At 38.6% G+C, this 15973-nt stretch overlaps 1 protein-coding gene across 1 annotated transcript; it reads left to right on the top strand.

The window, feature by feature from the left end:
- Positions 1-3537: 3537 nt before the first annotated feature.
- On the top strand, positions 3538-14560 carry LOC116268580 (protein boule-like; the record flags this gene model as incomplete). Its single annotated transcript, XM_031661228.1, has 5 exons — positions 3538-4314; positions 8375-8518; positions 11177-11268; positions 13125-13179; positions 14485-14560. Coding segments are annotated over exons 1-5 (388 nt in total), but the record flags the coding sequence as incomplete, so codon positions are not given.
- Between the last annotated feature and the right edge of the window lie 1413 nt (positions 14561-15973).

Here is a 15973-nt window from a genome sequence, read left to right as displayed (position 1 = left end):
GCCAGAAGTAAATATTAGGAGCTAGAATCTGAAGTTAGAAAACTCAAGAGGCAAGAAGGGAAGAACTGCCAACTAGGGAAGGCAAGCAAGAAGGGTAGGTTTGGGTAAATCCCTGAAACAAAGACTATGTTCTGAACAGATCGTGTGAAGAAAAAAGATGAGAAACATTGGGAAGCTGGAAGAAAACTTAAGAAAATGGGATGTTTAGGTTTGCAATTTGTAATGTGCTATACTTTTATGTTTATCTTGGTAAACAGTATCTCCCATATGTGAAACCAGATTTCTGAATGAGCCTCACCAATCCCTCTCCATCATCACCCATGCCCAATAGTCTCAATTCCTCACTGGTATCTCTTTAACCTTTTCCCAGTATTTGATTCTCACTCCTGTCACCTTTGTTCGAGTCCTCATTATTTTCACTTGAAATGTTTTCTCCTCCAAATTCAATTCTCTGTTTCCAGTCTGTGCCCCTCAAAAACTCTTCTTTGATATGAAAATATCTTCCTAAAATTTGGCTCTGAATATACAACTTCTTGGTTCAATCATCTTCAATGGCCCCTATTTACAAAGGTCTCCAGAATAAAATTCTCTTTATTGCCATGTATAAGTAACATGACAAAGTGCACTGTGCCTGAACATAAATCATGCTACTATAAAGATACATGCACACGTATGTTTATTGCGGCACTATTCACAATAGCAAAGACTGGGAACCAACCCAAATGTCCATCAATGATAGACTGGATTAAGAAAATGTGACACATATACACCATGGAATACTATGCAGCCATAAAAGAGGATGAGTTCATGTCCTTTGCAGGGACATGGATGAAGCTGGAAACCATCATTCTGAGCAAACTATCACAAGGACAGAAAACCAAACACCACATGTTCATACTCATAAGTGGGAACTGAACAATGAGAACACTTGGACACAGGGTGGGGAATATCACACACCACAGCCTGTCATGTGGTGGGAGACAGGGGGAGGGATAGCATTAGGAGAAATACCTAATGAAAATGATGCGTTAATCGGTGCAGCAAACCAACATGGTACATGTATACATATGTAACAAACCTGCATGGTGTGCATATGTACCCTAGAACTTAAAGTGTAATTTTTTTTAAAAAGGAACTACGTTTTGAAAATGGCATCCACCATTTACTAGCAATGTGACCACGAGAGTCACTTTTACCTCTCTAAGACTCAGGTTTCCAATGAGAGAAAGAAAAAGAGAGACTGAGAAAAAGAGAGAACTAAGACTTAAAAAGAATGTGGCTAGCCCAGCATTGCGTACATGATACAAGCTCAGCATCTTTCCCTCAGGTTTTCTGGCCAGACCAGCATTCTAGCCTTAAGGACGCCCTTACGCAGCCCTGGATGCTGTGCTCTGTGATATCCTCTGCGCTGCCACAGACGGTTGATCATTGTTCATCTATCACTTATCCTGTTATGCCTGTATTTTATGTTCCTATAAGCATATTTATGTTACACTGTTTTGAGTAATTAGTTTTTTCTATCCTTCTAGATTTAAAATACTTTGAGAACAGAGGTGTGATCTTGTTTATCAAGCTTGTCCAACTAGTGGCCCGTGGACCACATCTGAATGCGGCCCAACACAAATTCGTAAACTTTCTTAAAACATTATGAGTTTCTTTGTGATTTACTTTTTTAGCTCATAAGCTATCATTAGTGTTTGTATATTTTATGTGTGGCCCAAGACAATTTTTCTTCTTCCAGTGTGGCCCAGGGAAGCCAAAAGATTGGACACCCCGTTCTTCATCTTCATATCTCCTATATTATATTCCATTACGTACTGCATAGAATAGGAACTCTGTAAGTGTCTACTAAATTGGGGTGCATTGCATAATTTTAAGGGGTTTATCCAAGTTTTAAAGTTGAAGATTCCTTTTGGTGTAAGAATTAATAGTAAGAGGCAGAACAGAGAATTGCCATACTGAAAATAAAGTACCTCTAGTACCCAACACGAGCCTTGAAATACAGTTAGTGTTCCCTAAATTATGTAAATTTTTTTCAGATTAAACACCTACTGCGCTGAATACATTTTTTTAAGAGAATGCAATTCTTGAAAATAAGTGTTTTCAGTCAAAAAAGATTTGGGCAAGACAGGATAGTAACATCTACCCAAATCCATCAACAGTCCTAGGGAAAAAAAAATGCCCAAAGAAGATTAGTTCTACTGGTATTGAACAGTAAAATTATTATGCTTTAGAATATGAGTTTTCATCTAAATAGGTTTGTATTCTCTATTTCCACAGAGACTTAAACCTGACAAAATGAGCTTAAATTGCGTGCAGAAATGTATAATGACTTTAGGGATTCTTTGGGTAAGATAAACAAAAATTGTTTCCCATTTTATTTTGGGTAAATAATATGAAGAGCTAATCTTTGAACAAATCAAAAATTAATATAGTTACTCTTTTTTTAATTCTATATCTTGAAGGCAAAGTAACCCAAAGTCAGACTTTTATAGTAGTGTGTACAGTAGTTATTACTGGTGTAACTTTTAACAGTTGTTACTGCTGATTCTTTAAAAATATATGGCAAAATGGTTAAGATCAAGAACTGTGGGTTGGGGGTAGACCCAGGGTTAAACCTTCTACAGCTTTAGATCTTGACCAAATTATTTATCCTCCAAATCTCTGCTTCATCACGTGCTATGACGATAATTGGAGCATCTATCTGAAAGGTTGCTGTGAGAATGAAAAGATTAAATGATACTGATCATAAAGCATTGTGCCTGAAACAAAGTACTTGATAAATGGCAGCTATAATAATCATCATCATTACTATAAGTTTATCCAGTTGTAATCATTTTAGCTACCTACTAGAAATATGTATTCTTTCCAAAGCAGTCTTCTTTCAGCTAGGCATGGTGGCGTGGGCCTGCCTGTGGTCTCAGCTACTCAGAAGGCTGAGGTGGGAGGATCGCTTGAGCCCAGTAGGTCGAGAATGCAGTGAGCGTGAGATCGCGCCACTGCACTCCAGCCTGGGCGACAGAGTGAGCCTTCGTGTCTAAATAGTTAACTGGACGGGCAGGGTGGCTCACGCCTGTAATCCCAACACTTTGAGAGGCCAAGACAGGCAGATCACTTGAAGTCAGGATTTCAAGCCTGGTGAAACCCCTTCTCTACTAAAAATACAAAAATTAGCCGGGTGTGGTAGCAGGCACCTGTAATCCCAGCTACTCGGGAGGCTGAGACAAGGAGAACCGCTTGAATCTGGGAGGTGGAGGCTGCAGTGAGCCGAGATCGCGCCACTGCACTCCAGCCTGGGCGACAGTGCGAGGCTCCGTCTCAAAAACAAAAATAAAAATAATTAGTTAATTAATTCATTAATTTTTTTTAATGCAATCTTCTTCCAAAGGCGATCACAAGGCTGTTGGAGGCTGGAGCCGCTAAGTCGCCCCCTACCGTGCGGGTGGCTTCGTCCGGGACCATTCCAGAGGCTGTGCCACTGCTGGAGGTGCTCAGCGGGGCCGGGACCCGCTTGGGGCACGGTCCGGGGCGGGCACCGGAGCCCGACTAGGCTGAGCGGCAGGTCCTGACGAAGCCACCCGCGCGGCCCCGCCCGCCTGGCGGGATGAGTGACGGCGGCAACAGGTGCAGAGACGCGTCCGCGGCTTCTCAGGAGCCCCCGAGTTTGGCGCGTCAGGCCCCGAGAGTCAGAGTTTGACTCTAGAACCTTCTTCGCATTACACCAGTCTTCGGAAGTCGCCCGTCAATCGGCTTCTTCCAGCCCAGTAAAGGCTTAAGGTCACCTCAACCTCTCGAAACCCACCAGTCCCAGAGGCCGACTCTTCTCAAGTGGAGGAGACGGGAAGGCGTGCCGTGCATGGAGCTTTGCCCGACCGCTCGCTCTCTCCTCCCCAGCCGTCTGAGAGCAGGCGAGAGGGGTCCCAGAACAGAGCCCTCGCTCCGCACGCCCCACGCCCGCCCCGCTGTGCCGTGCGCTCTGCCCCTGAGACGCCCCGGCTCGGAGTCCCAGAGCCGCAGCCGAAACTCGCCCGCCCGCGCCCCTCTCCGGCTTGCGGCGCCCGCCCGCACCGCCGCCTGCCACCCGAGGCGACGCCGTCTGCTTCTCCCCACCCGCCAGGTGGCAGGTTCAGGGCCCGGGTCTGAGCCTGCTCCCCTGCAGCTGCCACTGCCGCCCTCGCCGCCAGGGGGCGAGAGTCCCAGGCAGGACAAGCAGCGCTGCTGCCTTGGCGTGAAGGTGGTTTCAAACTTTAGGCTTCTCTTCCCTACCCGCGTCTCTGAAGAGCAGAGAGGAAGATGGAAACCGAGTCCGGGCAGGTGAGTACGGCGATCAGGGCCCCAGGGCGCGGGGTAGCGGGGAGAAGGAGCAGCGTGGAGCCGGTCCCTGAGGGCCTGGAGGGGCAAGGTGAAGACCCCAAACGCTCGCTATCTGGTTAGGAAGAAATGTGGCCAGGTGCCCCATCGACCGCTGCCAGGAGCCGCCCGCACGCAGACCTCGTCTGGCTGTGTCATGGGGGTCAGGAAGGCGCCGCCACGGGGCCTGGACTGGGTGTAGACGGGCCAGGGGACCTCAGGCGCAGATGTTTCGGGAGGCGGCGGGCTGCCGGGCACCCAGCGGAGTCCGAGCAGATAAACTGCTTTCCCGCCGAAATTGGGCTAGGCAGCGTCTTTGACGCTCCCTCCGGCCGAACTTCGACCCAGCGGCCCAGAGCGAGGAGTTGTCAGGGCGGTCGACGCCTCCACTCCCCGACTAGTCAGCGAGGACCGGAAGGTCTGAGAGACCTGGCGGGGGCCCGCCTGTGGCCCAGGTGGGATCCGGACACTGTAGCACTGGCTGTGCACCCGAGCCAGTCAGGGCGGACTTGGGGAAGTGAAGGAAGACGGCCCACACAGGCCCGAGGCGCAGCGGCAACGTGCCGTCCCGTCCCGCCCCGTCCCGCCGCCAACAGCCAATCAAGGAGCGCCGCGCGAGGGTGGGGACCAGCTGCGCACGAGGCCAGCGGCGGGGTCGGTGCCGTTGAGGGTTCCCGCCACTGCTGCTGGCGGATTTGCGGGGCAAAATTTCTCGCTGGCTAGCCTTCTTTTCCCTCCCGCACTTTGGTGGGGAGGGGGTGGATCCTCGTTTTGGTGCCCAAGTTCACGATGACCCGAGAGAACTCGAGGAAGTTGTCGCCGCGGCCATTTCCCCCAGTGCCGCAACTTGCTGGCCTTGGAGGGGGAGGAGCGCCGAGGCAGTGACTGCGACGGTTAGCCCGCCCGTTCCTGCTGTCTTCCTTTGCAAAATAGATGCTAGATCTCCAGGTTGACTTAAGGGGAGGAGCCAGTGAGGGCACATTGCTTTGGAGGAGAAGTTTAATAAACTCTCTAGTGCTGGAAGTTTTAGCAAGCAGAGGAGACTTCAGACCCGACAACAGTCCCCCTTCTAGGTGCTTCCGTAACACGTGCGGAATTTATTGCTAGTTAGAATTTGAGGCTTTCTTTGTTGTTTAACTCAATGCATCACTAATTGTTAATAATGAACTTAGATGTTGCCTCTACCTGAGCCTTGCAACTATTGCTAACATTAAAATATTTTGTAGGCCTGGTGCGGTGGCTCACGCCTGTAATCCCAACACGTTGGGAGGCTGAGGTGAGCGGATCACGAGGTCAGGAGATCGAGACCATCCTGTCCAACATGGTGAAACCCTGTGTCTACTAAAAATACAAAAAAATTAGTGCACGCCTGTAGTCTCAGCTACTCGGGAGGCTGAGGCAGGAGAATCTCTTGAACCGGGGAGGCAGAGGTTGCAGTGAGCTGAAATCATGCCACTGCACTCCAGCCTGGTGACAGAGCGAGACTCCGTCTCAAATATATATATATACACACACACATATACACATGTGTATATATATAGTAGACTGCTGTTATACTGTATTCTTTTGCCTTCAGCCTATTTGGCATATCGTGAGCAGGTCTCTCCTGAAGAAATGATTCACTTTTAGTCATTCAACAGATATTCATTGAGCACCTGCTGTGTACTTTAGATGCTGCCGTGAAAAAAGCAAAACTCCTGCCCTAGTGCATTACATAATAGTGGAGACGGATAATGGACATAATAAGTAAATTATATCGTATGTTAGAAAATGATGAGGGAGAAAAATTAAGCAAAGCGAGCCCACATTAGAGCAGGAGCCTTAGAGACTGGAGGAGAGTGAAGTGAATTGAGTGTGAAAGGTTTTTCTTTTCTCAGGGAGTATCCTTTAGTTTCTCGAGATTGGAAATAAAGCACTGTTTACTTCTGTTCATTTCATCCTTCCCTCGATGAAATATAATGGGGTTTGTCTTTTGCTTAAACTTGCAAACAAATTAGTACATCTTATTTTCAATAAGAGAATTTCATGAAGAATGATTTTTTTAATTTAGCAAATAGGTAACTTTGACACTGTAAACAAATGGGCAGAAAGACAAGATTACATCTAGTAGAGCTGTTATATTATTTCTAGCAATACAAAATCCACAGTTGAAAAATACTAAGCATTCCAGAATTACCCATTCTGAGCATTATATCCTACTGAGCAAAGTGACTGATGTCACAAATAACCTCCAAGTGCCCAGAGAGAAAGTTGTTAAGATTAGATTCCCAGTTTCTTTCATTGGAAACTACAACATAGTAATTATTAAATGTGGTGGCTTTTCCGTGTTTTAAAAGAAGTATTTACGTATTCCCTTATTAGGAGTACGTACTTCCTTAAGGCTGGATGGAGAAGAGAGCCCATAAGGTCCAGCCTATAGCCCAATTGCCACTCCTGCCCTAGTCATTTCTCTGTACATCTTGCAAAGATTAATTGAGGGATTGTGATTGTATTGACCAGAGAAGAAAGAACACAAATTTGAAAAAGAACAACTCTATTACCTGAGCTGGAAATTCATTTTCATGTGTTTGTTTCTCAGAGAATTGGAATTATGAACGTCAAGATTTGTTATTTTCTTTTTCTTTCTTTTTGAGACGGGGTCTCGCTTTGTTGCCCAGGCTGGGGTTGAACTCCTGACCTCAAGCAATCCTCCTGCCTCAGCCTCCCAAGCAACTGGGATTACAGGCAGAAGCCATAACACCCAGTTTACTTCAAGTTTTTTGAAGCACACATTTAGGATATTAGACTGTCTCAGAAGTGTGTTTAGTGTTTCCAGATGGAAAATAATTCACCAGTTCTTGAATTGGTTTCTCTTCTACATGATTCTCAAGTCCTGGTTTTCTTTCAGTTATACCTTAAAAGTCTATTATTTTACCATTCTGCAAAGGCTTATACATTTATATGTGTTTATTAAAATTTAAATTAGATCCTCTAACTTATCATTGTGAACATATGGATATGTACTGAGCTAATTCTTTGGAATAAACATTTATGAGCTATAAGTATATAATTTTTAACAAAATCAGTCCAATCTTCAAAATGACAAGTGCATTTAAAATTTTGACCTTCAGGCTGAAAATGGTGAATGTGAATGTTACAGTTTATTAACTTATCAATGACCATTAGTTAAAGACCACCAGGAACACAAGCGTCATTTAGTGAAGTTGGGTCTGTTAATCGTTCAAACAAAGGAAAACAGAAACCATGGGGCCTCTCAATCAGAAGGTGTTAGAACTCATAGGATAAAGGCTTGTGTTGAGCAATTTTTAGAGAGGGTTTAAGGAAGCAGGGCTTTACTCTGGAATGTATATCGTCAGGAAATGGTAGTAATTCTATGATTGGATGTGTTAACTTTTATCTAAAAGGAAAGAAAAATGGATCGAGGCCAAAACTATAACTAATAAAGAAGGGGCAGTCACTCATATCAGCCAGAATGGAGGGATGTTTGGTTATTATTGGATTTGGGCAATGCGTTTTTTTTAGTCAGCCTTCAAACATGATTGTGGAGTGGTCTTGTTTTTAATCTTAATCCATCAGAGTCACAGGGTGACTTTGTCTGATGTTAGTATTCTGTTAATGAGAGAACACCACAGCCTAGCCGTGAGTGCCAGGCCAACTCCTAACAACACCAGGGCCTAGCTGATTGTGTCAGGCTGGGACTGTTTTTCTCTTTCTCAAACATCTTCATGAGTTTAATATTCCCCTTAACAATTAAGTAATCGGTTTGATAATAATATAAGCATTTTAAGTAATGTACTTAATATTTAAAATCTCTATAATGGAGTAGATTCTGTGTTTCCTAGTTCTGTTGCTCTAAAAAGCTCTTAGCTCTAATTATAATTTTTATAATATTAAAAGTAAAGCCTAGAATACTATATTTTACCTAAATGACTCATCTTTTTTAAAGATATACATTTTCAGTCTGCATCAAAAGCAGACTGCTTTATACCCAGTGCAAAAAGTGTAAAAGAATTTTATTTTACAGCAAACATCAAACCAGATGCAAACAGATTCATTATCTCCATCCCCTAATCCTGTGTCGCCTGTGCCTTTGAATAACCCAACAAGTGCCCCAAGATATGGAACAGTGATCCCTAATCGCATCTTTGTAGGAGGAATTGACTTTAAGGTACCTATTTATGCATGCAGTAAAGTGTATTTTTTCATTAGAAGTCTTTATTTCTCAGAAATTGTTTATTTGTGCAGCTATAAAATCATAACATATTTGCATAATGATTAATAGATTTCTAATTACCTTCTTATAAAGAATCTTTCGAACCAACATGTAGGTTACATAAAGTATAAAAACTGTTTGTTCAATGTCAAATACAAGGAAATTGAGCCTCATTGACTTGCTGTAGGCTCCTAGCCAGCCACATAGTGACAGAGTGAGACTAGAAGCCTCGTTTTCTGTCTCATAGCTCCACACTCTTCCATACCAGAACTAATTATACTTTCTTGCCTATACTCCAATAGCCAAAATAATGAATGATTATAATTTTCAAAAGAGACTCAATTCTTTAAAAACTTAGTTTTATGAAATACTATTTCTTTATCCCAACTCTTATCTCAGATTCCTGAGCAACCTCCTAGGCGTCTATTCTTTGCAAAGCACTTTCTATGTTAGAGTTTAGGATTTGATTACCAGAAAACTCCTGTGTCCTTGTCAAAATAAAGCATCTTAAAAATAATATATTTAAGCAGAAAAAAATAACTATTCAGTACTAGACTTAGTACCTGGGTGCCGAAATAATCTGTACAACAAACCCCCATGACGATTTATCTTTATAACAAATCTGCACGTGTACCCCGAACCTAAAATAAAAGTTTTTTAAAAAGTAATATATTTACATCATGTACTCAGCTATTCCACTCTTTCAAGGAAGCATAGTTCATGAGATGATGTGCAGTGCCCCCCACCCCGCATGAGTAAACACCTACAAGAAAGGCATGCATAGATACTGTAAGTGGAATACTCTTACTTTCAAATGGATATATGGAAGGATTTCCAAGACACTATTTTACATATTAGAAATTATAGGGAGAGTTATTTTGGACAAAAAAAAACTTTCCTTATGCCATTAGGTGTGATATTTGACATTTATAACTCACTATTTCTATATAATCAATCTGTTACAATTTGGGTGGAATTTCTTTTTTCCTGCACAAGAGAAATGTTACACTTAGTGTATTTGCCAAAACAATGAGTCTTAAACAAGTATATGATTGTTTCACTAAAAATAAAGTAAGAAAAATTATTTCTTATAAAATATTTATTTTTAAAAAGGTTTTCTGTATCTGTGGAAAATACTGATGGCTGGCAAAAATGTTCAATTTGGAAATTCATTTATATTACAATAGCTTAGCATGTTTTTAAAAATAAGTTATCAATAAATATAAATATTTGTATGGCCAAGTTATTTTAGGTTACTGAAGCCCATCAGCTGCAGCGTGAACTTTGGAAACGGTTGTTATAAGGCAGCCATAGCTTTACGGTAACTGCTAGGGCTCCCTCCTGTATGCTTATACCTTTTTCAAAACCACAGATAAAGCCCAGCAAGGAAATAATTTACTGTAATAGCAAGTAGTCACAGACTTTTTAACCTTTCATTTTTAGAAGCGAACAGACTCTCTCTCTTAATGCTTACTTTTCTTGACTGTCCCTTTGTCACTGAAGAAGTGGAGCTACAAAATTCAGCTGTGATTATTCTACCAGAGAATAGTTGGAATTAATTTGTATTCAAATATCTAGTAACAATTCTTATTCTAGCATTGATTTCATTTTCTGTTAACTGAAATAAAAGGCATTCAGTTTTTCTTAGATTGAATCAGTATTTGTCATTATCCAGCTTAGCAGGCTTTATGTTACCAGCTAAAAACCAATAGTGTATGTAAGTAGTGAGGTGACAGTTGAACTCAAAAGGCATAGCTCTGCACTAAGGCATGTCTTTTTCTGGTGTATATAAAGAAATTTTTTTCTAGAGAAAAGTTACTCTTGTAGACAAACAATTACAGCTAAACCTGAAAATGAAATTGCAATGAATTTAGTGTCAGTATTCTGAGAAAAGGTGATATGAGTCTATTATCAGACTATTTTGATTAGAAAAACAGATATGCCAAAACCATCTTTGTAGATACTTTGTATGTTTTAAATGTAATTATGATTCCAATTTTTATTTTACTCTCAAAACAATGTCTGAATTTAGCTGAAATGTATATTGAGTACAGATAAGGAATCTAATAACTTTAAATCTTATAGTCACTCCATTGTTCTCACAGTTGAGTTGAAGCACTTTTAGAAATACATTCCTTTCCTAAAACTGACTTAAGAAAGGAGTTCCTGAGACTACTGATTAAAATAGAATGACTGGTGTAGGCCAACATAACCTAGTTCCACTGCCGTGAGTGTCTCTGAGCCACAAGAGCCAATAGTAATATACCCTTACTATGGAAATAGCATTCCTAATCCAAATTGGTTTTTAAAAAACTGGCCAGCTAGCGAACAAGAATCATTTAAAGACTTCTTTAAATAATGAGCTTTGTAGTTCTAAAATAATTCAGCTTACATTTTTATTGACATATAGTAATTTAACAACATAGCTATTGTATAAAGCAAGGTATTTGTTTTGATTTTAATCACCTGGTGGTTTATGCACTGTTTTGATCATGAGAGGCATTTTTCATGCATCTTATCTATAACTTTTTCTGTCTCCAGAGCAAGCATGAGAATTATTCATCTTTTATCAACTAAAAAATGTTTTTTAATGTTTTCTTTTTATGCCATTAGACAAATGAAAGTGATTTAAGAAAATTTTTTTCCCAGTATGGGTCTGTGAAAGAAGTGAAGATTGTAAATGACAGAGCTGGAGTATCCAAAGGGTTAGTATCATTATAGATTGTCTATAGAATTAACAACTCTATTTTCATTGGATTACTAGGTTTTTGTATGCCAGTTTACTTTGGTTCCATTTTCCAGCGGAGACTATCATGCCCTCTTCTTTCCTCCTACCTTTTGATTTCCTATTTTGTTTGTGTGTGTGTGTGTGTGTGTGTGTGTGTAGTATTTCTTAATTTGTTGGGAAGTTATTCCTGCATGGGTGGAGGGACCATTCAGTGTTAGGCAGCAAGCACTTAATGTGAGTAGCAGATGTACATTAGCTGAGGAATGAGAAGCTAAACGAATCAGATTCTTTTGGAATTGTATCCCTGCTTTAGGCTATAGAGAGCTTTATTTGAAAACAGCTGACACCAAGAAATGTCTGTAGGTTGTGCCTCAGAGACCTAATTGGGGGACCAATATGAGAAATATAATTCTAGTGAGAATGATTTTGAATTGCCCTATCAATGATAATGAAAATGAGAAGAAAGCAATAGACTGTGTCTTTAAATGTATAGAGCTGTTTCAGTGGATTGTTATGTGTACAAAGCCGAATTTCAGAAAAAAAAAAAAAAAAGGTAGCTTGCATAGTACACTCACTTAAGGAGTTGGACTGCAAAGTTAAAAGAAAATAGATAAGGCAGTAAAGTATTGTATTTATTTTCTTGAAAGAGAGGCAAGACACATATTTATAGGCTTAAGAAAAGGGACCCATTGCGGTGGTATTAGTGAGAAACAACATTAGACAGATGGATACTCTGGAAGAGATGGGATTCTACAGAAAGGTTATTTTTAAATAAATGAGATACTTCCTCAGAATGCCAAACAATATTAAGATGAAGTGAGATTTACCTCTTTTGTTTTACTAACAGAATTTGCAATGTTTTGGTAATATCCATTTTTTAATCATTGAAAAACATACATGGAAATGTAAACTGTATTTTATGCCTTTTCCACTGGGTGGTGTGTATGTTCTACAAAAAAAAAAAAAAATGTAAAAATAATTCCTTAACTCTTTTAATATTTGGGCAAATAGATAAAGAGAAATTCCTTTGTTTAAAAGAAGAAACTTGGTATATGATCCAGTAATTATGAATTGAAGAAAATAGTGAAGATATTTAGCATTACTCAGAAGAGTTTCCTTAAGTTATCTAAATAGCAATTATGTTTTGAGAGAGACACTTTTTCTTTCTTTTGTTACTTTTTTCTCTACCTATTTTGGCTTTTTGGACATGGAGCACATTATTTATGTGTATTTGTATCTTGAACATTATATGAATTGTGTTTGAAGTTAATTATGTATGAAAAACAGATATGAAATCTGCATTGTACATATTTTTAATTGATATTGTTTGGGAAATATACTAATAATTACATTATCAGTTATATGTGCTAATAATAATAACTAAATAATACATTTACATAGTCATTCACCAGTGTAAGAAATTTTATTGTGTTGAAATGTTTAATTTTTTAGTTATTTTTCAACTTTGATTTCTCTTAGCCAAACTTCTATTAGTTTAATAGGAGATTATCGCTCTGAATTGAAATTTATTGCATCCCAATTTTTAAGCCACAGCATGAATCTCTTGTGCTTTTCTTCCTTACATATAGCTGAGGGCTGAAGCTGTTTCAGGATCTCAGGGTTTTTTTTTTTCTTTTAGTTCCCTGACTAAGGGAGGTGACAGTGTTAAACTATGAGTGATTCTTCTAAGATTCCCATGCTAGTGCAGCATAGAAAGATGCCTACTTCTACAGTGGCCCATTATTTAAAAGCAAAATTTTAAAACATTTTAATATAATTAATATAACATTCTAAGAAAATGATTAATTAGTAATAATTAATGCATTTATTTAGGTATGGTTTCGTCACTTTTGAAACACAAGAAGATGCACAAAAAATTTTACAAGAGGTATGATCTTTTGGTGTATTTAACTTCATTTCTGGAACTTTTGTATTTGAAACTAATCTTTTCAGGGTTCGAATACAGTAATCAATTGCTTTTTTAAAAAGGTTTGCATCTTAAGATTGGCATTGGTCTGTAGGAAACTTAATCTGCAGAAGAGCAAATTCCAAAATCATTACGAGTATGGTTGTGAAACTGTAATATAATGTTTCGCTTTATTTACTTCAACTAAGAACTTGGGGATAGGTCTTTTGCAAAATGTTAATAGCATTTTGAATGTTTAAAAAACACTACAAATGTGGATTCCAACAGTGAGGTTATCTGAGATTATTTCCCTCCTGTGAAAAACATTATATATACTAAGAATATTCACAGAAAAAGCCTATAGCCAGCAATTCAGTGTGATAACTTTGTTAAGGCAAATATAACATTTAACTTTTTTAGAAAAAAAGTAGAATTTGAATTATATGTTATTAAAATCATATACAGTCAATCCTTGTTATTTGTGGCAGTTATGTTCTCTGTCATTGCTAGAAACACTGAATTAGCAAATGCTGAACTACTCTTTCTAGGGGAAATACAAGGTAAGGTTCCCAAGAACCTCTGGTCACAATATTGCCATCAACCTATCAATATATAACCTTGTTTTATGTGTTTTTCCATTTAAAGGCATCATATATAACAGATTACTGGTTCATTAACATTGAAACCATGGCCAACAGCACTATAATTCATGCTTGAATTAAGTACATCTAATATATATCTTCTCCATAAGGCCTATGACAGTCTTCTTGTGCTAGCCAGCACTTCAGCAATGCACATGGGGGCCATTTTAAATAGCAAAATCACCAACAAAAAAGCACAAAAATGGAGAAAGCGTGGCACTAAATAGAAAGCTCTCTCTTAGAGTATGAGCACTGGAACAAGAAAAAAGAATATCACCTTATTTGACCTCAGCTGGGAGCATGTGCATCAGGCTACTCAAATTTTCCGCCACTCTGCACATGTCCACTAATAACCTCAAAATTGCCACAAATATTAATTTTAGGATTACAAATAAATTTTAGCAAATAGGTAAATTCACAAATACAGAATCCATGAGTAATGAGGATTGACTGTATTACAAATGGGGAATTGCGGTCAGACCCAGATCTATTTCAGTCTGAAGACTGCTCTTTCCCACTATTCCTTGCTGATTTCAAAGAATGTTATAGTCTGAATTTTTGAAATTCTTTCTAACTGGTTTTTCCTTATTTATTTTTTAATAATAGTGCTAAAATAATAAAATAATTTCCTTTTTCTTTATTTTAGGCTGAAAAACTTAATTACAAGGATAAGAAGCTGAACATTGGTCCAGCAATAAGAAAACAACAAGTAGGGATCCCTCGTATGTATTGAAAACTAATGTATTTTAAAATATTTTTGCATGGTTCTTTTTTGAAATATGAGACTTTTCATAGAACTTTATTAAAATATCATGTTTCTTTCATTTAATAGTTATTTTAGCAAAGTTGGTGGAAAAACTGAGTATTTTTTGCCACAAAATAATGTATCTCAATTTTTTTTGGTTGAGAAAAAACTTTATATACATAAAGATGCTTAAGTATATTCTGTGTAGTTATATCATTAAAGGAACAATCTTTCATGATGAAAATATCATTTAAAATAGCAAAAGTAATTAGTAATTTAATAATTTAGACTTACTAATGAGAAAAAATTTAATTAGAAAGTAATTTAAAATTAATCAGAGTAAAAATATTGAAAGTGAAAACATAGAACTAATATCAGAAACTCACTGCATGCTATGTACTGTAACCCAGCCAGGTGTGTCATAATTTTCAGGGGGACAATCCCTAAAGCTTTAGGAATTAGCTAAGTTGTGTATCTACTTTCCCCAAATGTCTCTAATGCTTTCAATTCTATTATTCTTTCCTCACTCTTTCTATTTATTAAGTTAGGCATCTTTATAGTTAACTTTTTACCTTTAATATTTATTAAAATTCCAAACAGTCTTTGGCTAGAAGGAGAAATGTGATGTAAAATTAATAACTAACTTATTTTCCCTTGGCCACATCCTAGTGTCTACGGGAATGTTTAAAACATTTGGTAATTATTATGTATAATCTGTTAACAAATTAATAGATTGTATTCATTTGGACTGTTATGCTTTTGACTTAGAAATAATAAATATTCAGTTAATACAGTTGCCACAACTACAACAAAAAAGAGATTGACGTATATTAAGTTTAATTTTGGCTTAGTATTTGTTAATTTAGGAGACAAAATATCCTCAGTAGGTTAATACAAAATGGAATGCACTAAATATGGCAGAATGCTGAATATTTTCAGACTATTGTTGTTACTTGCAAAGATTAAGCTAGAACATGTAGTAACAGTCCTTTAGCCCATTATCACCAGCAATATGTACTAAATAGTAACGTTCATAGTATGATCTACCAGTTGCTGAAATAGAAAATAAATCAGCACTATGCTGAATGCTTTCAAATATACTAATTGTTTTTTCAAAACTACTTAGTGGAAGGGTCAATGTTATGGGTTTTCATTTAATCTTCATAGAACCCCATGACGTATTATTATATCTATTTTTGTAAATAGAAAATTCAATCCCAAAAAGGTAAAGTCATTGTTTTAAAAATGTTTCTGCTGAGGCCGGGCGCGGTGGCTCAAGCCTGTAATCCCAGCACTTTGGGAGGCCGAGGCGGGCGGATCACGAGGTCAGGAGATCGAGACCATCCTGGCTAACATGGTGAAACCCCGTCTCTACTAAAAATACAAAAAA

The sequence above is a fragment of the Papio anubis genome, unplaced genomic scaffold (assembly GCF_008728515.1).
Source record: "Papio anubis isolate 15944 unplaced genomic scaffold, Panubis1.0 scaffold1114, whole genome shotgun sequence".
In the NCBI taxonomy this organism is placed as follows: Eukaryota; Metazoa; Chordata; class Mammalia; order Primates; family Cercopithecidae; genus Papio; species Papio anubis.
This window is presented reverse-complemented; position numbering and strand designations above follow the sequence as displayed.